Genomic DNA, 24,392 nt, shown 5'->3' with positions numbered 1-24,392 from the left:
AGACGTTGAGCAGGATAAAAAATTCTCCTGATGGGGAAAGAGACCTCTGTCTGGCAGGTTCCCCAGACAGAAAGTTAAAAAAAACCTTAGTAGCAGCACAAAAGACAAGTAACTGTCCTTTATGACTTCAAGGATTATCATATTCCAAGGAATTTAACTTTTTTTTGTCCACAGAGGAAAAAAAAAAAAATTATAATTTTACCCAATATAAGATTAGCTGTCCCAGTGTTGAGTCATTTTTATTTTTATTTCTTAGCCTTGTTGGCCGATGGGGATTCTATTTACTTTAGTATCTACATTATTTTAAAATCAAATGCTATATTGGAATATGCTCCTACTATAGGCATTTAGAGATAAAAAAAACACACATGCATATATCTGCCACTCCACTCTAAACTCCTGTAGCCCTGAAATGGGATCATGGTAAGGCTTAAGGTAAAACTTTCAAGTCTGCTGATCAGTCCCAGCCTTTACATACCATCTCATTTAACCTTTGACCAACGGACTGAAAAAAATAGTGTGCATGACTGAACAACAAGGCTGGGATTAAGCTAACTGCAGTACTGGGTGCTTGCACAATTAAACCTATTAGCAATATGAAGCAAGAATAAATATAGAACACTGACTGACAGAAGAATACTGAAATTACAACGAATGGGTTGTAAACCCAAAACAGCACAAATATGAAATGAAAGAATAAAATGCCTTTTCAACAGGCAAACAAAGAAAGAACAAATTATTTCAAAATAAGAGTTTTACAGGTCTTACAGGTAATGAAATCACAAAATGTGGAGACCGAAAGAACACTGCTGTGCTTAATTAGCAGTTCTACCTTATCATCAACTTCTTCATGAACATGGTTCAAAACACCAAGTTCCAGTCATTTCAGCACAGGCTGGCAGAGACAGCAGCATACAAAAACCTGCCTTCTTCCACCTACTACTAGCAAGAAGGTTATGTCACTGCTTCTCAGGCATGAACCCGGTCATAACAACTCACACCTTCATGACCTTAAAACAAGAACAAGATGCAGTATTTTAACTCAGCTTAAAAAAAAAAATCCAAAAAATCCAGAATGCAGTAGCTTTATTTACACTCTCTGCCACGAGCACATCATCCCATTTGCTCTGCTCACTACATGGACTCTCCATAGAATATTAGGTCAAATGTAAGGTCCCAATATTAATCTTCATGGCCATCCATGGAAGTGGTTCAAGATATCTCAAGAGTGCCCTTCTCATTATGTCGGTGACCTCTCTGAACAACTGCTGTTTGTTTCAAGGCTCACCAGAGAAGATTGAGCTCCCTTTGCAAGAAGGATAGGGGTCCTGGAACTCATTGGAGGAGCAGATCAAAATGATCACAAATTTCACAAGCTTTCTAAAGACAGTTTAAACCCGTATCTACTCAGGCTTTCCAAAGTCATCCGTTAAAAAAAGGCGGGTGGGCAGGCAGGGCGAAAAGAAAAACATGTCCAGAGAAGAACACTAGGGAAGAGGTAAAAATGAAGTAGATGCATGAGGAGTAAGGAAAAAGATGAGAATTAATTATTTGTGAGTATGACTACACTTTGGAAAATACTCAGGTACCACCTACAAACTATGATAAAGGTCCAATATTTCAATTACTATTTTTACCTAATACATTGATATGAATATTGGTTAAAAAAACGCACAAAATGCATGAGCAAAAAGTGCACATTGGTAAAAAAATGTAAGAATAAGAATTTCAGATCTGTTTCCAAGTCCAAATGGAAGAGCAGAAGAAACTGATTCACAGTATAAAACACACTTAAAAAAACAACCAATGAACTAAACTTCCTCCCAAAAATATCCAATGTGAGTAGCAAATTCAAAAAAATAAAGAAAAGCCAGGCTTTCCCCACTAAGTAAAACTGACCCCAAAAAGATCATCTGCTTGATATAAAAAAAAATCAGGTTGCTGACCTAAAACTAATTATAAGTTAAAAAATTGTATAATATAATATTGTATAAAATAATCTGTTTCCAATTTCCAATGAAGAATATGAAGTGGAATCTTATGGATTTTCAAATTTTTTTTACTTTGCTTGCAACATCTTAATAAAATTCTGAATTCTGCATATTTTAAAACCAAATAACCACAGTAATATCCAATATAGTTAAAGGCCAGCCTAGATAGCAAAAGTTGGTGATTACCAGATCAAAGGCCTTACTTAAATCAATAACGATAGCTCCTGTACATTGATTACCTTCTAACGCTATAAAAATATAATTGCTTACCTTGAGAGAAGCAGTACAAGTGAAATGAAAAGGTCATAATAGGTCAATAATTATTTAAATTAAACTTACATCTTCCTTCATCCAATGGACCAACTCTAGCATACACAGAAATGGTGGTGATTTACCAGTTTAAAGAGACATATTAACATGTCAGCAAAGGGCTTAGCAGTAATCAGGTCAGCAATTTTAAGAAGTCAAGGTTCCAGGTTGTCAGCTTCTCCATTTATGCTCCCAATTAATCTTAAGGTATTATAGATCTTAAGTCAGTAAGCACAGATCTAACTACTTTCAATAAAATCTCATTTGGGGTATATTCAGAGATAGAGTATAGTTACTTTTTGAGATTTTTTCAACAATACAGTATATCATTCTCTAGAATGTCTTTAAATTAAAAAAAAAAAAAAAAGTCGTGCAACAATTCACTATCGAGCTCAAAGAATCCTCCAGTAATTTAGTATATGATATTTCTGTCACCATATTAAATGGTCCTTGTACCAGAACAACATTACTTGGCAGGTTTCTGTTTTCAATTCTAATAGTTATGCTAACAGTTGCTTTCTGAATTCTCAGTCACTATACTGCACTATGATCTAAGGTTACAATTTTGTCCATCAATGTTTGCTTTATGGATAGTCTATTAAGTCCAGTGCATTTCATGGAAAGTATGAACAGCTTGAGGAAAAGATAGGAACTCTGGAAAAGAAATGTGGAATCCCATCTCATTCTGGATAAGTATCTTGAAAAATAATTCAGTTTAGATGTATTTGTTTTCATAGTTGAAAAAAGACAGCATTGTATAGCCCAAATAACAAGGAAAGGGATCACACTTCACAAGTCAAAATAACAAACTTATAAGCACTATCTAATTAAATACATGTTATACTCTTCAGTTCATTTTTCTTTTAAATATACACTTACTGAAGAAAAACACCAGCAAGTAATTCGTGAGAAAGCATGTCATTCTAGCGTCAAAAGCATCGTGTGCTGTTTCCTGAAGATCTCATCCTGTGACAAAGCTTACTACAATCTTTGGAAACTCTTTACATACATACAATAACTAACAAAGATTTAGTCAAGTTAAAATGCTGCAACTTCAACATACTTTTTAAGTCAGTGCATTGATTAAACAAATCACTAACAGATACAGAAGGTACTTCCTCCTCAAGGTCTGCAAACTGGAATGGCAGCAGCACTTACTGCTAAATTTACCTCCCAGGTGCTTGACACCATTGTTGCATAGAGCTTTTCTAAAATATTCTATCTTAAAAAAAAAAAAAAAAAAAAATCTTTTATAACCATATTTGCTTCATGCCAAATACTTTTTCATTATTACTTTGAAGAAGTAATTTAAATCACTCTTTTAACACAAAAGTGTTTTGGTTCCTTCTTTCTGTGGATCAGAGATACAAATTTGTCAGAGTGCAGTTATCCTGAGGTAAAAAAAAAATGGAAGTCTAGATTTATCCATGTCAGGAAATAGCTCTTTGCAGGATGGTTAGGTAGAGGATGGTAGTGAAATTCTCAAAGGAAAATTACATTTCCATGAAGACTTTGCATCTTAGAAATGTAGGGGCTAAGAAGGCTCTTTCATGAAATTGGTCCTGGCCAACAAATTCTGATGGTGGGCTAGACACTAGAAAGGAAGGCAAGAAGTCTTTCTCTTGGCCTCTGAATTTCTACCACTGGGTGCCTGGCAGTATGAAGAAAAAGATGACAACAGTATGAAGAACATGAAAGGAAGATGATCAAAGACATTATAATGGCCAAACCAGCAGGGGGAAAAAAAGAAAAAAAAGAAGGGGAGGAGGGAGCAAGAAACAAACCATGGATAGTATTCAAAACAAGAAAAGGATGAAAAAGCAAGAGAAACAGGGGGAAAAAAGGAAATTAAATAGAAAAACAGAAGAACCTATAACCACTAGTAAAAACTCTCCTTACAAATTCAGTTGAAAATATATGTTGCTAATAAACACAGAATACAGTGGAAAAGCATGTAGTCTATTCTTCACGTACAGATGATCATCTAGTGCAGCAGTCAGTGTCTCTAATAGATCAGATCAGAAAGAGATTTCATGAATATTAAAGATTTTTACCCATTGACATCTGTATTAGTCAGCAATGTTCCACATTATGGATACGTCTGGGATTCTCCTATGACATTGAGGGTTTTTTTTAATTACTATTCAGAATAACTATATAGACCACACTAGGTCTGTAAAAGTAAACTCTCAACATTTAGGAAATGCAAAACCAAAATTGTCTGCAAAAAATTAATGCATACATAGAGGATGAATAATGATGTGGTCTACAATTATACAAACACAGATTTCCCATAAGATATCTGCCTCAAGGATTTTATGATGCTCAGCAACTAAAACAGAATTCATGTAGCAAATAAGGATTTTGTGCACAGAAGCTTGTCTTATTTGATGTAGTGCTCTGCAGATGTTTAATGAAAGAGGAAGGGGACTATGAAAAGTGAACGGACAGTTTCATTGCTAGTGCAGTTCAATGTCACTCTGGAGAAATCTGTCCCTACCTCTGCCACAAAGTTCTTACACAGTGCAAGGCAAACCACTTAAGGTAAACTTTGCAGAACTTGTTATGCACTCTTCATTTTCTTGAGTGCTTGCATTTAAACACCCCACAGAGATCTGTGAAAGCGTTAAGTGTTCCTAATCGAACAGAGGTCAGTGGAAACTCTAAACACATGAACTCCTTTGAAAACTCAGGTTCTACCTGTATAAAGCTGAGCACTCAAAATCAGCATTGAGTCCTCTTTTTTCCTTACCCAAAGTCCCCATTCATAAAATGAAACTAATAAGTGTTGTAAAAGTGAGTATCAACGATTACAAAGTACTCAGATACTCTAGTGAAAATAGCACAGGGAAAAAAAAAAATCTGCATTGTCTTAAGAATTAGATACATATAGTAAGACAGACATCAAGCCATATACAGAACACAGTAAGAATTTTTAAAAGGCAACAGATGGTCCATACCATACACAGAACCTATGGATAGGCTAGTTTTTAATCAGTTGATTACATGGCATAATAACACATAAAAATAACAAGGTTGAATTAAGTTCACGCTGCTTATTTGAACTCCATTTCATAAATTCTAGGTGCTTAATTTTACAATCTTAATTTTTCCCATATGTACTAGTGCAGACAGCCTTTTTTTCTCCAAATTACCACAGTCTAATCCTGAATGATAGTTTTGTCATAATGGAATTATTCAGTCTATGGTCTGATTGATTTCAGACCTTAAATACTGAATCTTAACACACATAAATTTTTAATCCTTTAATTTCTCTATTCTGCCAGTAATTGATAAGGACAGTTGTACTTAGACAAGGTCTTAATTTAATCGCCCTGAAAATCAATTAGAAGGTGAAAAGCTTCCTTATATTATTATTATGAAAATTTCCTGATCAAATTCACAATGCAATCATAATCAATGCATGACTCTTAATACACTTTCAGTCAATACATAATTCAGTAGTTACATCTTCACCATTTAAAAACACAATATGGGAAGGAATTTGTATGTTAAAAGAGGGCATAATTTAAAGGCTTGGTATTAGTTAAATGCAATGGATCCCTCAAGTTATTGGACTAAATAGCCCTTTATAGAAATAATCTAAATAAAGGCCAAACATGACTGAGAAAGCATTAATTTCACATGAAGGATCTCACCAGGCAACAGAGAACTAAACCTCTCTTTGCTTCATCCTTGCTGAAAACTCTCCATAGAATCCAAGAATACGAGGAACAGATAACATCCTTCCTGTGCCTGTCCACAAACTGCTCCTCAAAACAAATAAGTAAATAATCTAATACATACAAGAGCTTGGCATGCTGCATCCCTTCACATCACTCTGAGTATCCTCTGTGAATTAGGATCCTTTTATCCATATACAGGAACATTTCTTAAATGGGTTAAGAAACAGGTTTTTCTTCAATGTAATGGCACTTTAAAAGGTGAGGAAAAAAATGGACAAGATTTATGTATAATCTGGAATTAAGGAAGAACTTTGAAGAGAGAGACAGCATCAAAAATTATAGAATTACTGCCATCGTGCCTTGGACAAGCCAATATTTTCCAAGCAGATGCAGTATAACTGCAAAAAACACAAGAGGAGGATTTAGCATGATTAGTCTAGATGAAAATCTTGACCAAATGTCATTGTTACTGCCTTCTAGCTCTATTACAAACTAAAAACGTAAGAGTTCAGAAATAAAAGACATCAAAAATTTGACATTTATTAAAGTCAAAGCTACAGGAATATTCCTTCTTGTCTATGACTTCTCATCAAATCCCTCTCTTTAAAACTGCTTTGGGTTTCGAGTTCAATTATATCAGCACATAAGAATCCTACAAAAAATTTTACAAACTACTGAAGTACTGGTGTGGAAGACCCACAATTGCAATAGCAAATGAAAAGCATTGGAAATAGTCAGTTTTCTTTCACCTATCTCTGTGCCACCAGGTGTTTGAGTCTGAGAATTTCTAGAAGAATTCATACATTCACTCTAAAAGATGAACATCCATTGAACTACTGTTTTCTATGCTTAAACCTTCTTCAAGTTCTTTCTTTGACCTGTATCATTTCAGTCCTTGCTTTAACTATATAGTCATAGTTAAATGAAATCAAGGAGGTGACTGGTGACAGCCAACACGGCTTCACTAAGGGCAAATCATGCCTGACAAATTTGGTGGCCTTCTATGACAGGGTTAGAGCACTGGTGGATAGGGGAAGAGCGACCGATGTCATCTACCTGGACTTGTGCAAAGCATTTGACACTGTCCCGCATGACATCCTTGTCTCTAAATTGGAGAGACATGGACTTGACGGATGGACCACTCAGTGGATAAGGAATTGGCTGGATGGTCGCACTTAAAGACTTACGGTCAATGGCTCAATGTCCAAGTAGAGGCCTCAGGGGTCGGTACTGGGACCAGTGCTGTTTAACATCTTTGTCGGCAACATGGACAGTGGGATTGAGTGCACCCTCAGAAAGTTTGCCAACGACACCAAGCTGTGTGGTGCGGTCAACACCCTGGAGGGAAGGGATGCCACATCCAGAGGAACCCTGACAGGCTTGAGAGGTGGGCCTGTGCGAACCGCATGAAGTTCAACAAGGCCAAGCGCAAGGTCCTGCATGTGGGTCCGGGCAATCCCAAGCACAAACAGGCTGGGCGGAGAATGGATTGAGAGCTGCCTGGAGGAGAAGGACTTGGGGGTCATGGTTGATAAGAAGCTCAACATGAGCTGGCAATGTGCACTTGCAGCCCAGAAAGCCAACCGTATCCTGGGCTGCATCAAAAGCAGCGTGGCCAGCAGGTCAAGGGAGATGATTCTGGCCCTCTACTCCACTCTCGTGAGACCCCACCTGCAGTACTGCATCCAGCTCTGGGGGCCCCAACATAAGAAGGACATGGAGTTGTTGGAACAAGTCCAGAGGAGGGCCACGAAGATGATCAGAGGGCTGAAGCACCTCTCCTATGAAGACAAGCTGAGAGAGTTGGGGCTCTTCAGCCTGGAGAAGAGAAGGCTCTGGAGAGACCTCATAGCAGCCTTCCAGTACCTGAAGGGGGCCTACAGGAAAGCTGGACTTTTTACAAGGGCAAGTAGTGACAGGACGAGGGGGAACGGTTTTAAACTGAAAGAGGGTAGATTTAGATTAGATATTAGGAAGAAATTCTTGACTGTGAGGGTAGTGAGACACTGTAACAGGTTACCCAGAGAAGCTGTGGATGCCCCTTCCCTGGCAGTGTTTAAGGCCAGATTGGATGGGGCTTTGAGCAACCTGGTCTAGTGGAAAGGTGTCCCTGCCTGTGGCAGGGGGGTTGGAACTAGATGATCTTTAGGGTCCCTTCCAACCCAAACCATTCTGTGATTCTATGATTCTATGAAATGAACCTCCATTTAACACACAGTACATGGATCTCACACATGGAAAACTTCCAAGAGATGCTTGGCAGCTTCCCCTGCCTCCTTTTATTTCTGTTTTTATTAAATAAACTTCATGTATTTGTGCAGTGTCTACCTTCTAGTTTTTTCTTCATGTTTGTAATTTTCAGCAACTTTTATTTCCCTAAATCTCCCTCCCAACAAGTCCCTCCATCTCGCACCTTTTCTTAGCAGTGCACAAGCACAAAAGGAATCCCAGAAGATGTCCTGCCTGAAGCAAAACACAGTGCTTCCATAACGGTTTATTTTCAGAGGCATATATGAGGGTCCCCACTATCCTTGCAGCACACAGAAGAGGCACAAAGAACAGAAAGTCTCCTTGAACTCTCTCCTCCCCCTTCTTTGCCCTTGTAAACACAGAATAATCCCACTTTTGGCTTCTTCAGTGAGCTGAACTCCATTGTTATTGAACAAAGGTCAGACTAGATACTAAAACAAAAAAATATTTTTTCCCACAGTCACTCTCATTATGTTCAATGAGTATTCTTTGTGCAGATTCCTATACAGAGTTCCTACATGAAATCCTATCAGCACTTTGTTAAGAGACAAGCAAGAAAAAGAAACACCAAATATACAGGTATGCTTTACTGGTGGAAATTAGTCTTGTATAAAATAGCTTGGTACATAAGTGGTTACACTCAGATTAGTTTATAAAAAAAATACAAACTTGGTAGAGAGTAACTTTTATTACCCTTGACTAAACACATGTGCTTTGAAATAATCGATAAAAACCTTTTCTTCTGCTAATTCTTAGGTTTGTCACCTACAGACAGAATGTCCACTACATTTCAAAACAGAATCATGTTTGCACAAAGTTAACAGAAGCACAACTAGAGTTGTGACAAAAGGGGAAGAACTGCTGTTTTACGGAGTACAGGTCATGTGGTATATTTATTATAATCAAAAGACCGAATTCTGTACCTGGTTTTGCACAAGCAGACAGCTGAAACTAACTACTATCTAGTCTGGGAAAGGGCTTTTCCACTGGCAGCTTGATGTAACAATAGGAAAGCTACTGCTTTTACAACTTCCACAGTGGGACTACTACGTGCTCTGAAAGTTCCCATGGAGAAGCAGAAAAAATTGGGTTTAACCATGCAGTGCAGAATGTCACACAACACTGGTAAAAAAGTACTTTGGCACTAAAGCCAAGATGCAAAAACCAAATTGCAATTGCATGCTAAAGCTAGTGCTGCATAGTTGATCTGTTGAAGCGCAAGAGGTAAATATCAGAAATAATACAGAAGGGGAAAATCTTACCCCCTCCTCATAGTGGGCAATAAATCTTTTCTACAAAGATGGAAAAAAAAGCAGATACTTCATACTCATACAAATTATTTCTGTGCCTAACAAAACCAGCTCATCTTAGTGAAAATATTACCCCTATAGCACGGGCAAGGTCAGCATCAGCTTGGCTTATTTGCTGCCTAAGTCCCTGTTGTGCATGTTCGAAAATGTTTTGTTTTGTTCATAAAGCAGCACAGTTCACTTTGTTTTGGTGGATCACTCCTTCTCTATACGTAGCTCCTCTCTCACTCCCTCTCTTTAGGCTTCTTGGGATTCGGAAAGAAGGAAGAAAGGAATGTGGTTTTCAAGATGAAACTATGAATTCATTTTAAGTACTAGGACAAAATTTTAACTAAAATGTCTGTGCAAACAGTTCTTGGGCAGAAAAAAGGATGGTTCCCCTTCTTACTGAAGCCAGCCACTTGACGGTGATATAAAAGATCTTTATCTTTCTTTCACGGAAGATGAAGATGTGGGTTCAAATTGTTCTTTTGTGAGGACAAGAGGAGAAAATGTAAGAAGTTGGCATAAATATTAAAAGAATTTCTAAGGGGAAGTCCTGTGGCAGCAACCTAGACAGAAAGGACACGATAAGAGTTCTCCAAGAGCTCTTTAGTGTATAATTTAATATAAAAGTCTGAAAAATAAATGGCACTATCAAAAGTTCCCTGAGATACAACGTGTGTTCTCCAAGTCAGCTAAAAAAATGCGCTCTCTTCCTTTCTCTCTCAGTATTAGAAAGCTTGATGTAAGAATTTATTTTGTAATAGTTTTTCCCTCAAAAAAAAAAAATCTTCATACCTTCTTCAGTTCAACGTAATGAAATAAAACAGGATGATTCTTAAAAAGCTATGAAGGAAAAAATGCCATCAGAGACACAAAGAATACATAAAGCCAAACTAAGCAAAAGGTCAGATTTCTCTCCTTCTGTTCCAGTTCTCTTCATCTTTTTAGGGTAAGGCTGAAGCAAACAAAATTAATAGCATTTGCTCTGAAGTTGTGTCTGTAGATTAAGGAAACTACAGACTGAGCAGTCTAACCTTTGTCTCCAGGGACACTATGCAGGAGGCCATATTCAGGCACAGGAAGGACAAGAAGATGATTTGGAACAGTCAACATGGATTTATTACGTGCAAATTTTGCCCGACCAACCTGATTGCTTTCTATGATGAAAGGACTCTCTCACTTGCCAAAGGGGAAAGCAACCAGTGTTGTGTACCTTGGCTTCAGCAAGGGCTTCAACATGTTTTCCCATAGGATCCTTGCCATCAGGCTGGAGAAATAGATGGACCACGTGTGGACTATAAAAGCGGGTAAAAAACTGGCTGAACAGCAGGACTCAAAGGCTTGTGGCAAGTGGCACAAAGCCCAGTGGGCAGCATTTACAAGGAACTGGTACTGGGACCAATTCTGTTAACAGTTTTATTCATTAAAAAGAATCTTGGGCAATGGGATGGAGTGTACTACCAAAAAGTTTGCAGACAATGAAAAAAATTGAGGGTTGCAGTGGATACAATGCAACGCAGAGAAATCTTGACAGGCTGAAGGAATGGGATGACAGAAACCTTGTGAAATTCAACAAAGGCAAATGCAAGTCCTGCAATGCAGTTTCAGGTACTCTTCCGTAACAAAAGATACTGGCACACTGGAATGAATCCAGCAGAGAGGCAGCAAGATAGTCAGAGGGCCAAAGCACATGAGATATAAGAAGAGGCTGAGAGAACAGGGTTTGTTCAGTCTTAAGCATGGAAGGATGGAAGAGATGATCTTGCCTTCTCCAGTTACCTCACAGAAGGGTATAAAGAAGATGGAGCCACACTTTCTTGGAGCTATATAGTGACAGAACAAGAGGCAATGGACACAAGTTCAAATACAGAAAAATCTGTACAGATATAAGTGGGAAAAGATTACCAAAAGGCTGCTCAGATTGGAAACTGGAACAGCACTTGGAAATACACTTAACTGCATATGGACGTAAAACTCAACTAGACAAAGGCTAAACAGGTCTAGCTGGACTCACTATGAGCAGGAGGTTGGACTAGATGACTTCTCTTCCAACCTAAACTACTATATTATTCTGATTTAATGACTAAAAATAATTTCTAACCATCTCAAATCTTATCAGTAGTCATAAAAAGAAATACTGGAAAATATATAGAGGAGAAAAAACAAAATAGAAGCAAAACTTGTCCAACTCATGCAACCTTCTCTCTTTATAGAAAATTGTCAATCAGAACTCTATGCAAAGTTCCCAGCAACAACAAAAAAAAAAGGCAGATCTTTCCTTCTAAAAGTTCTTTGCTGAAATGAACATCTTTCTCAGTTTCACCTGGTTAATCTGAGTTTATAATAGGATATATGTTTGGAAAACATTCTTAGAGGTCACAGAATCAATCCACTTACTCCAAAGCAGAATCAATTTTATCTAGGTTATTCCTGACAAATGTTCATCCAACTGTTCTTTAAAATCTGCAGTGTCAGAGTTTTCATTTTTTTCTCACAACAATGTATTCCTTTGCTCAAGTAGCCTGAATCTTTCAGAAAAAAAAAAGTCTTGTGAGAAGACAATCTACCTTGCTATATTTTAAGCTTATTATGAGTGCATTGCTGCTTTACTCACAGTGGACATGGAAAAAGTTCATTCTCTTCTTTTAAACTACACATTTTTATATACTTTAACATCATTATCATGTCTCCTTTTAGTCTTCATTTTTCTAAACTACCACATTTTTTCAGCCTTTCCTCTTACCTTGTTTTTAGACCTCCAATTGTGTTCATTCTCTTGGTATTCAGTCATAATGCATTCCATAAATTTCTGTTGGGATACTGGAAAAGGCCTGTTTATTTGGCTCCATACACTAATGAAAATATTTGCGCCTTCTACTAACTATGAAATGTTTGCTCAAGACTATATGGAGTGGAATTTGTTTTACATGACTGCAAAGCGAGTTCACTGGGATGAAGAGCTATGGCGAGATCCAACACTGAATGACCACAGCCATTCTCAGCACTTCTGGTCAGAACAAATGTGAATGATGCTTGTGCAGTGTTCCATGGCAAACTCATTAAGAAACATCGTTACTGGAAAGATTCTCCACTCTGAGAAATGTGTGTGTATCTGAGTCAGAATTTGGCAGTAAAAACGCTAGCACAGATATATTTTTTTAAAAATACAGGTTTTTAAGACCACTTTACGACACTAAAAGTGTCATTGTAAAAAAGCTCTATTTGTAATGCTGAATATATGAACATCTTACCTCATACAGTTATTTCCTAATTATTACAGAGATGAATTCGCATCATGTAGAGGTTGGCAAAGAGTACATATTCCAGGCAAGACCCACTTCTTTTTAAGTGTAGTACCCTATTCCAGAAAACTTGGATTCAAAGCAAGGCCAAACACAAAAGTTTTTTGAGTGGACTGCATTTTGACCAATATTACATGAATAATTTTACTTTTAAACAAGTAGCATCCAACAGGAATCACATTAAAATAGTAATAGCTAATTCAACTGTTTTTAAAATATCACAAAGAATCTTTCACCCACCTGAAAAAACTAACTATTTTATCACTAAATAACTAAAGGCCTCCCTTTTCACATGGATGTATAATTGTAACTCCTGACATCAAGCTCAACTTGTATTTTAAGCAATGCATAAAGCACGCTTGGAGGATATGTTTTTCTCCATTTCATAGAAAGAATACGTATATTATTTACAAAACCCACTACAATGCCACAGAACTGCCAGTTTATGTTCAATGTTATATTTGAAAAGTAGTCTTATTCTGAGAGCTCAGGAGCAACGTAGCCTTCCACACAACCATCTTGCTACTCAGATTTCTTTCTTTTGTAGCAATGGAGTTACTCTTTACACAGTGAGCAGTTCTTACATACCCCTACAGATACGCTGAGTTTCTCTTCATGGAGCCCAACTATATCTCCATAGCATGGAGTCAAGGAGCTTTCTCATTCATTCTTGTGTCCAAATGATGGCAATTTCTATCCTTTCTAACTACAATAGGCCCTATCCCATCAGCTCTGTCACAGACCTTCTGTCTGGCAATGGATTAGAGGAACGATTCATTTTGATTTGTGTAACCCATGACTGTACTTTAGTCAACTAAATTTCAGTCCTGAAACTCCTAGCTCAGATGTCATTGTATCTCAGAGACATTCAGGGCTCAATGTTCAACCAGTTGCTCTCCGGGCCAGAAGTTCCCTTTTGAAAGAACTCAGTAGTTTGGTATCTATTTGCTCAATAAAACCTGAAAACTAAACTTCCCTTTATCTGTCCTTAGGAGCTTAATCCAGTACTCTTGCTCTAGAGAAAACTATTGCACAGCTTTTTGACAGGATTTTCTACAAAGTTTAAACAGTGGCACTGTTTCTATGTGAAGGTATAGTATCCACCAATATACTCAATAGGGCGCACATGTGCTTTCTCGGGGAGTCATGTTTTCAAAGAAAAATGTGATCCCCCACTCTCTGTAAAACAAAAAGGTAAAGCTGCCTAACCCTCAGGAGATATTTATAAGTTATGGATCCTGAAAAGAAGGTAGTGCCTCAAATTAGAATCAAACTTGATCCTAAGCAGGGATCGTTTACACAGGTCAAAATTCATACATTAGTTTTTGTTTCATCCATTCAGGCACCCCAAGTCCTAACCCACAGCCAAGGAGCAAAAAAGAATTGAGGAAAAACTCTTTTCATAAATATATCTGTTGGCTTGTTGTTGATTTTCACACACACACTTCAGCAGTTCAGCATGGTATTTTCCATGGATTTTATTCAATGATCTTGAAGGATCTTACTTGTAAGCCTTGATACGCCTCTGCTAGAAAGTACATGAAGACCCTAACTTCCCTGCAGAGCAAACTGTTCTCACCCATTTGTTAGCAGTAAAAGCCAGGTTAACATGACATTACCCTCATCCTTGGGCTTTTTTTTGGACCTAGCCATTAGACTCAGTCATTAAAGAGATAATACAAGTATAATTTGAATTTAAAAGATATTCAGACACTCGGCTATTTACAGTTCTTTGAACTCCAACCTTGCCTGTCTACACCCTGTATAAAATAGACAGTACCTCCCTTGACTACTAGAGAACCAGAAAGACAAGCACAACAGCGTTACTGCAGCATTCTGACTCCAGACCAACAGCGGCACCACACAAGCTGTACTGATAAAGCAAACCAGACAAAATAACTAACTTGTAAAACCTTCTAGCCATTTCTAGAGGGCCTTTTAAGTAAAACTCCTGCACTAAGTAGAACCTGAACTTCAGCTCCCGATCTATTAAATCAGAATGATAGCACTTTGCTGTCTTATGGGGAAGATATGAAGATAAACACTTGAATACCCTAATCTTCAGAGTGATGGGAGATGGATGAGTTCCTTAGTTAAAACAAGAACACTTACAGTTCCTTTGCCTGGTGGTATTTTGATAGATATAATGAATGCTGTTGTATCTAAGAACTTCAAGGGATACGAATAAATATTAAAAATCAAGTCTGCATCTTTTGGGAAACGATACTACAGATGCCTAAAACACTTCTTCACAGTTTGAAGAGCTGAGAAGTTGCATGTGGACAGTTCTGGCAGAAACAATCCTTTTCTTTACCTGACTTCCTCTCATCTAACGTGTACTCAGAGAACATCTTCCTGTACAGCTGGAGGCTTTGTTACAGACAGAAGGGTGCTGCTTAGTGTAGCCAGTGTTTATTACCTAACTTTTTTTTTTTTTTAAGATTAATTTGGAAAATTTCCCAGATAATACATCTGCCTCTATTACTTGCACCTCGAAGCGTAACACCGGTCGGGGAGGTAGTGAAGACAACTGTATTTATTAACAATGAATAAACTGATATATCTTTTTCTGGATTAGCAGTGGGAGATCCCAGACGTGTTAAGAAGTATCTGTCTGCTGACTGACATATACAAGCTGGCACACTTTTGTGTCAAAAAAGTACCCAGCTGCATACACACTAAAGCTGTTCCATCTATAAAGCACAATTGCCAACTGCTTGTCTTCAGAGATGGATAATAAGAGAGGGTCTCAACAACAAGACAAGTGCAGAGTACAGTTCAAGAATATTTTTCATTCCCTTAAGTGTCCTTCTAAACTCTCCTGGATTTGCTATAATTTTCCCTCCATCATGTTTTGGAAGAAGGATTGATGATCTACTTAGAAAAACCTGGATTTATATTTTTCAAAAACTTTATTGAGTTGCCAAGTACCTGAACTACACATTTTTAGGTACTAAACCAGGCTGATTTAACCTGATTGTTAGTCATTACCAGCAGATGTCTGGACAAATTGCCTAGAATGTTTTGGTTCTAGGTTGTGTCCAGGTACTCAGACTAATAGCTGGTCGAAAAGAAAGAACACAATCCAAAGCAATAATAAGTTATATTTATCCACACAGCATTATCAGCCATCAGGTGCCAATATGAAGGGAGGTTAATTTTAACATCTTCTCCCAACCTGTCTGTCCAAATTCTCTCAAATTACCTCAGTCATCTCAATAAACCTTATTCAAGGCCGCAATCTCAGCTTGCGGAGCATAACTGAACCCCAGACTGAATCGGCGCTTGAGTAGATGAGTGTTGGGCTTGTCTAGTTACAAATAGACAGGCATGTTAACAATTCCAGTAGTGCAACATCCTCTTCCCCAACACTGTCGGGACTTCTGATGAGAGGGAAATTCAGTGATACTCCTAATTCTCTACCTGTCTGATTAAACTATTTAACTAAAACGCAGTGATGGGGCTGACTGGAGCTCCAGTGAGAAAAACTGCAGCTCACAATTCCTCTGGTGTTCAGATCATCACAACTGACAACAGAAGAAATACATCAAAGATTTTTCTTTACTAAATATACAGTAAGGGGTGCAAACTCTGGTATCAGGAAAAGCATCGAGCAATTTGGATGAGAAAAGGAGTCCAACAGCTGTTCCTACAGATTCCTGCGCAGAGACAGGTTTTGCAAGTCAACATGGTGTCAATATTTAACTAACACATTATCACTTGTTATTATTATTTGACTATCAGTCAAGTAAACACCTAGCAAGAAAAAAAAAAATGGAAGCGATCTTCAACTTCTTTTTTTAAAAATCAGGTTCACTGGGTGATCATAGGGAGACGGGAAGGTGATTTTTGTTTTGTACAAAACCTGAATTGGCACACACACATACTTGCAAGTACCAAGGTATCTGTGCTCACATATTCTTGCCAGAATTACCTGTGATGACCCAGAAGACAAAGGGTGTCAGCTACTCAGTCCTTTTCAAATCTCTGGCATTCTTTTGTGTCAACAATGCAGCATGCTTTTTGCAGCCCTTATCTGTCTTAACAAACAAGGCTCAGTACCACGTTAAGTTGTACCACACTGTGATGTGGCCTTTGCGCTACCAGCATGCCATCTAACGCTTACCCTCACCGTTACCTAGATTCCTTTTGGATTTCTCCTTGCTGCTATCAGTCTCATGACTTGATATATATACACACACACAGACACACACCCCTTTCCTACACCTTAATTTTTTTAAACTTTCAGCTCTGCCATTTCTTCTTGTACTTTTAAAAATTAATACTTCGTGCACACCAATGTAACATTTCACTTACAGACCTCTACAACATCTCAAACATGCAACCAGGTTCATCTAGATATTTTCCAAAAAAACACACTGTCTATATCTTTGCTTTATCCAAGAAGTGAAGACATCAGCAAATTATGAGGATCACAGAACACAGGGTAATTGGTCTGCTTCAATCTGAAAAATGCCTAGTTCCAAAATAAACAACTAATCAAAAAAAAGAGCGAAGATAATATCCAGTGGCCCAGAAACAGCAGACTTCTGTCAGATTGGCAGTCTTTTTTCTTTCCTTGATAAAACAAACAGGACCACAACACAAACGTTCTGAACACAGAAGAAAGCGCTTTTTGAGTACTCATGCAACCTCATGAATCCTCAAAAAGATACCAAAGAAAACATGCCTTAGTATTCACAGCAAATTCATCAAAAAGTTTTTATCCCAGAAGAATAAATAAAATCCATCTTATATTTACCACTAGGAAATGAGTCAAATATGCAGCAACGTTCACCAATCATGTACATCTCTATGTCCAAAGGCAAGGGAATACAAATCCCACCTGGCCAATAATGTTTTCCACAGGTTTTTTATGTGAAAATCGAAATAGCCCATGCATCACTAACAATCACATTATGCTCATAAATTAAAAACTATGGATTGTACCATGAAAATTATATAGAAGATGATAACAAATGGTAAAAAAATAGAGTACAACTGGTACATTTTGTAAGTCATTTAAATTCATTTACCTGTAAAGTAAGTATTGGCGGGGAGAGTGGTACTAGCGAATCTGTAATATCCATTTCCTGGGAAACGGATCCCTTTCATTACTTCTGTAGTCAATGTAGCTAATGATGAATCCAGCCTTTCCACCTGGTAGATGGGAGAAGGCCCATTAAGTTCTTCAGGTTCATTCCAATTTATCTTTACCGTTGTGCTGTTTATTCCTTCAACACGAGGGGCACTAAGTTTTCTTGGAGCTGTGAATAATAAAAAAAAAATATCTAGGTATCTTTGTCCATAATACTTGGGAAATTATTTATTGCATATAACATAATTTTTACAAAACATCCTGCTTCAGTTTCTGATCATCTTAAGAATAAACACAGATATCCATAAAAGCTTAATTAGAAAAAAAAAAAACACCCACCACAAGACATTCTTAATCTTTATAGGAACTTGCTTTCAATTCCACAAGAAACACCCTATTTGTTTTTTTTCAGGCTTTGGATAAATGTCTCTAATATTATATCCAAAATATTTTTTTCATAGTCTTTAAGAATCTGAATCGGTGTCTTCATAAAAGGTATATTTGTATTCCTTCCTTGATTAGCCTCTCATGCCATACTCACTGTGAGCATGTGACTTTCAGCATTGGATTTGAGTAAAAGACCAAAGGAGTATCTGCACAGTTAATTAACTATTGCTACATCTCAGCAGTATGGTACATGACAACATGAGTCTTTCATCACTGAACTTATCCTCACCAACAGGAGCAGAACAGCTATCCGTCCACTATACTGAAGGCCCACCAGGTTGTTTTCCTCACGGTGTGCACACAAGACATTAACATATGTTCAGATAATTATTCAGTTCAAGAAAATGATCCTCTCTGACTTTTCTCCACCAACACTGGTACACAGTAAGACGCCATACAAGATTGTTTCCACGAAGGTATCAGCATAAGATAGTTTTATGTTATTACAATGACCCTCCTACCATTAAAACCAATACTCTGATACTTTTAAACATTCTGATAGTGTTAGTCACTCTATAGCTGACTTATGAGCAAATTTAAAAAAAAAAAAATACTGTACAGTAAGCCACTGGAGGGCAGCATGACCTGTTTGGATAATGGCATGATGGCCATACAGGTGGGAAAGAAATGGACCATCACTGAAACAATAAAAGACATCATCTAGAGAAGTAGAAGAACACTCTACTACCTATAGAACCTATAACCATCTTGCCTTGACTTTTTTTCTTCCCCATCTTTCCCTGATAAAGAAAAGGATTTAACAACAGAAACTTCATTTGTACCCAGGAAGTGAAATACAATGACAACTTGTAAAAATTACTTGTTCCCATAATGACACAGTAAAGAGCAATAAACGCCTTTCAAGAACAATAAAACCTGAATTAAAATATGGGCCTTTGAAAGCTGACATATTACTTCACAGCCCAGCATTGTACATAGTGCGAGTTCTTTAGAGAAGGAGAGAATGCTTCATTTAGAATGAATTAATAACATCCTTTTAAACATTCGCTCATTTCCAAGATCATTAACGTATTTTTCATTTTTCATATTTGCCTGTAGCATGTTGCTACTTTTCTCTTTTTTTCTTTCTTTCTTTTTCTTTGCCTCCCTCTAACTTGATAAATATTCTTCTTGGAGAAAGCAGGGAGTGGGGGAACTGGGAAACTGCCAATGACACTATGTGCTGTAAATTCCTGCTTAGGCATCATTTATGACTTCACAATCTAATTAGTATTTCACGCTATGGTAGAAATTTACAATGTCAAAATTGAAGTAATGCAGCATGAGGTCATAAGCTTTCCTGCATAAGTAGGGCACAGTACTAATGAATTGTGGTATTAATGCACAAGTTTAAATAGAAAACATGGCTCAACAATCAAAACTTCACCTTTGGAGGGAACTGGTGTACGTCAGCATTTTAAATGCGAACATAAGAGGCTGAGCCCTCCATTTGAGCTTACTAATGGTAAAATAGAAATGCTAAAATTCATTATTTCTAAAACACATATAGCTAACTAACACTCGTGACAATAACTATATCTTCCTCTAAAGTCTAGTATTAATAAACGGCAGTTACTTGGACCATAATTATGGCATCTCTGATACCCAAACCTGAAGCTTTTATGGGGCTTACGCAATTAACTACTTAAATGCATCGTAACACTTGCTTCTCTGACAGGGAAGTATTGATTTTTTAATAATTTTCAAGTCTCCTCTAGCACAAATAAATGTACTACAGTTACAGTTAATGCACTGTGTACACGCATTAAACACTGGCATGACACAATTTATTATTTTGTGATATATGGAACAGAAGCCCACCCTTTCAGAAAGTAACATCCTTGCTATAACATTAGTATTGAACTACAGTCTCGTTGACGCTTGAGAATTCTTGTGCATCAAGACAGTGGAAGACTGTACATAATAAGTTACATAAATTAAAAAAAAAACAAAAACCAACCCAAAACACAGAAATCCTAACTCTGCACAGGAACAGACAGGCCTGAAAATAACTCTGTAGCACTAGCCCAGCAGGGTACTAAATGGTGAAATTAAAAATATTCAAGACTAAAAGATACAGTATATATTTTCCTAAAGGTGTCACTGTGGTACCTGTAGCTACTTTCTGAAAGATGAATCGACTATAATTTTACCTATTTAATTTTTTTTTAGTCACGTTCTGTTAAGACACATCTGTCAAAATAATGAGCGTAATACATTTTAGTGGATTCAAAGTCACATTTTGTGTATTTTAATTATGTACTTTTAATGTCTTGCTATATAATACATATTTAATATATTATAAAGCTAAAACAGTATTTAAAAGCCCATGATTGTTGCATGCCATTGTGTAGCAGAGGGCACAAAAAAGACCAATAAAGACAGATGGTCCATACAGCTTATGTTGAAGTCATATATCTAAATATAGATGTTGCTACACAGGTCATTACAAATAAGCCTTTCCCATGTGTGTATGCACACACATGTACACAAAAATGAAGTTGGTAAGTAAAGAGCAGTTAATTTTGTTTTGTTTGAAATAATATCATTTTAGTTTCAGACTCGAAGACAGATGCCAGCATTTCACTCTGAACAGATGGTAATTCCATCTAATAGTGCATCTCTGTATTAGTAAGGTCTGTTGTGTATACAAACAGTAATAAACGCTAGGTAAGGATCAAAATAAATTTTAATTGTTGACATTAAATTCTGGCAGCCATGGTTCTAAGGATACAATGCTCCTTTCTCAAGTCTGTCAGGTTTACTAATACAACTGCTAAAGCTTTTCCATACTCTGCCAGATTCTTGTCCCAGGAATAACATATTTACGCTGTGGCTAAATTTAACAGGCTTACATATGTTTGAATAACTACTGCTCAGTATACTGTAGGTAGGTATTTGCGTACCCTTCCACAGAAGCCTTCAAATAGCCATTCTGAATAGTTCAGGAAGGTAACAGTAACGAAAAGTATACAGTTCTTAATTATTGTTCAGTTGAATTCAAAATGCATACATACAAATTAAAACAGAAATGTTCCACAAATTTGAGGACAAAACCTTAAAGAAAATATTATTTTTTCCATCTTGGAGTTTATCTTGCAGGTAAAATTACATCCCTCACTATTGGTGATCCATTACATTTTTGTTACAAGTTATTAGTCCAGAGGACCCTGAGATTGCCATAGCATTTCTGATATGATTCTTTTCTTTCTCTGTGCTTCACAATAGTATCAGTCATTTCAACAGTAAATGAGTCAACAAATAACACTTATATCTTCTGACAGTATTTTGATTTTTTCTTTTTAGAAGATTCTTTAGAGTACATTTTGGACTCTTCCTCCAAAAAGAATAAAACCCACCCATAATGGACATCAAAAGAGAATTTAATAACACGGGTATGTTACAATCATATTTCTTTAAAAATAGATGTAATACACCGTATTTTTAAAAAATGATGAAAAATATATTGCTTCCACCATATGGGACAACCAACGACTCACCAACCGATTTAAGATGCAGCATATTGAGCTGACCATATGTTACAGTGCTGTTGAATGGCTGAGTGATTCATGCCCGTCACATTCTAGTATATCAATTAAAGCTCCTTGAAGTCTGCATGATTTGTGTCTCTGTTATTAAACCCTGCTAATTCATCCCACTTACACATCTGTTATAAATCTCTAGGAGTGCTGCATGATTCATGGCAATCTGTGAGCATGGTACAGCAAATTCTTCTCCTTGTAATTAACAGTAAATTGTTTTACTGCCATGCAATGAATTTTTCAGTTATATTGCAAATGAACTCCTAAATGCACGGTTCTTTCCTAAGAACTGACTTATATCATTAGGCAATTAAAAAGTATTGCTTTGAACCAAAAGCTTTTAATCAAGAGGAATGCAACTTAAACATAGCTTAAAAACCTTGCAAATTTGACACAGGGGGAAAAGAACAAACTGAGCTATTTTCTGAAGTATAATATGTGGTTCGTAGTGGAGAAGAAACAAATAACTTTTGAGTCCCTAGTAATTTCCTGAAACTCAAAGAGCAGTTTAACTACAGCTTGAACACTTGGCAAGACAAGTTTGAGCAGATACTATTTATCTCAGAAGTTATTTAAGTCATCTGTCATTATGAAATTTCTCAGATTACTTTACACTTTTCTAATTGTAAAACAGTGTCTTTATTCTTGAAATAAATAATTGGATAATTAGCCAAGCTGAATCATCAGAGGATTCCAATGCTGCTCAAGTGTTCTTGTCAAAGGTGAAGCAAATTCATTACAGCATTGCCTCTGCAGCTTTCTGAAGAGGCTTTGATTTTTTTTTTTTCCTGCTACATTCTTGGCAGCAGCCTCAAATTCATGAGTCCATACATCAAGTCAGTAGTTTAACAACAAATGAAATTAAATTCAAAGAAGGGAAACTAATTGAAGGACAGCAACAAAAGTGTTTGGTAATGTGCTTTTTAATATGGCATGCCACATTTGCATGATAATTTTTCCTTTTTAGCATGGAGCAGAAAGTGACTAGCTTAATGAGGGATTATTCAAGACAGGAACGAACAAAATGCATTCATAACTAAGAACAAAGATTGTATTATGAAACGGAAACAGGCAACTGCCGAGAAGTAACTGGATGATTGGTTTATGCATTATGAATAAAAAGGTAGAAAAATATTTATATTAGTATTCACTAATGACTATATATACAAGATTGTTGTAATTAAAATTATAAATTAACATATTAAGAGTGCTTGTTTAATCACTTTGGTCCTATTCACAATGAAGAGACATGTACACGCATGCAAAACAATCTGTGTTTCCAGGCCAGCAGCAAATGGCCCTCATATTTCTCTTCTGTAACAAAGGAAAATATACATTACTTATTACCTGTTTAATAGGTATTTGTGATTTTAACATTGAGCATTTTGTAGAAAAGCAGTCTATGACAGGCATAAACAAATGCTGTATTGCCATGACAAATGGGTTGAGGCTTTTGAAAAGGGCTTACACTGGACCTTATTTGTGAATGGAAAAAATGGACAAATTACTCAGATTGAAAGGGTAATCAAAAAGAAAATGACATCAAGGAGTGCGAGACAGCCCAGAAAGCCCATCAGCATCATTACCCCAGCAAATCCAGAGGCAACTCCAAAGCCACCAATACAACTGCTTGAGAAGTCTGCCAAGAAGCCAGATGCAGCTGGTGCTGGAAGAATCTTTTCTACAAATTAGCTTCTGAACCCTATAATTGCCATCAAAAGCAAAGGATCAGGAATACAATGTACTGGGGTAAATGGCAGCAATCACAAAGCCATACTTTCGTGTCTCTTAAAAAATGCTTTTTAAATGAAGTTTAAAAAAAAATGAAGAAGGGCAAAGGAAAGAAACTTGATTACAAGAAATAAGCTCAGTCACATAGTAGTTAATGAAACATAGCTGTATAGATTGTTTAAGGCACCCTTTGACTATCTGATTTGAGAGAGGTAGGATAAGCAATTGTACTAGTCCAAGCACTCACATGGTTAATTCCATCCTGTTGAAATGTCTGAAATTGCTGGGGAAAAAAAAAAAAAAAAAAGATGCTTCTCTCCCTGAGTGAAAAATTTGGAAAAACATGCATGTTTTGTCTTGGTAGATGCTGCAAAGAATAATGCGAGTAATTAATAATTTTATGCAAACACATTGTCAAAAAAAAATCACTTTTAAGGGACCAGGTCTTTCACTTGTACCATCTAGTACGGTTCTATAAATTCCCAGGTATCAGCTCAGAATCCTACACGAGATAAAACCACAAAGCAAAAAGCGCTTCTGGAAATAAAAAAAAAATAGCCTAAGACCTGGTAATAACAACAGGGTGAACACCACTCTCAAAAATAAACAGGCATTTGGACTCAGCAGAACCTGGAGAAAGGAATAAAGCAAAATGTGCCTCTAGATGTTGAGATGAAAAATGTATAATTACTGTCCAGTATTGCTTTCAGTTACAAACATGCAGTTCCACTTGATGATCTT

General features: G+C 36.9%; 1 protein-coding gene across 1 annotated transcript in view; it reads right to left on the bottom strand.

The window, feature by feature from the left end:
- Positions 1-24,392, bottom strand: part of USH2A (usherin) — a 419,339-nt gene that overhangs the window by 282,943 nt on the left and 112,004 nt on the right. Inside the window, exon 20 of the mRNA XM_068406084.1 lies at positions 17,870-18,100. Within this exon, the coding sequence (XP_068262185.1) occupies positions 17,870-18,100 (231 nt within the window). The remainder of the gene's footprint in view (positions 1-17,869; positions 18,101-24,392) is intronic.

Source organism: Nyctibius grandis, chromosome 1 (genome assembly GCF_013368605.1).
Source record: "Nyctibius grandis isolate bNycGra1 chromosome 1, bNycGra1.pri, whole genome shotgun sequence".
NCBI classification, from domain to species: Eukaryota; Metazoa; Chordata; class Aves; order Nyctibiiformes; family Nyctibiidae; genus Nyctibius; species Nyctibius grandis.
The sequence above is the reverse complement of the archived record's forward strand: the minus strand, read 5'-3'. Positions and strand labels throughout refer to the sequence as shown.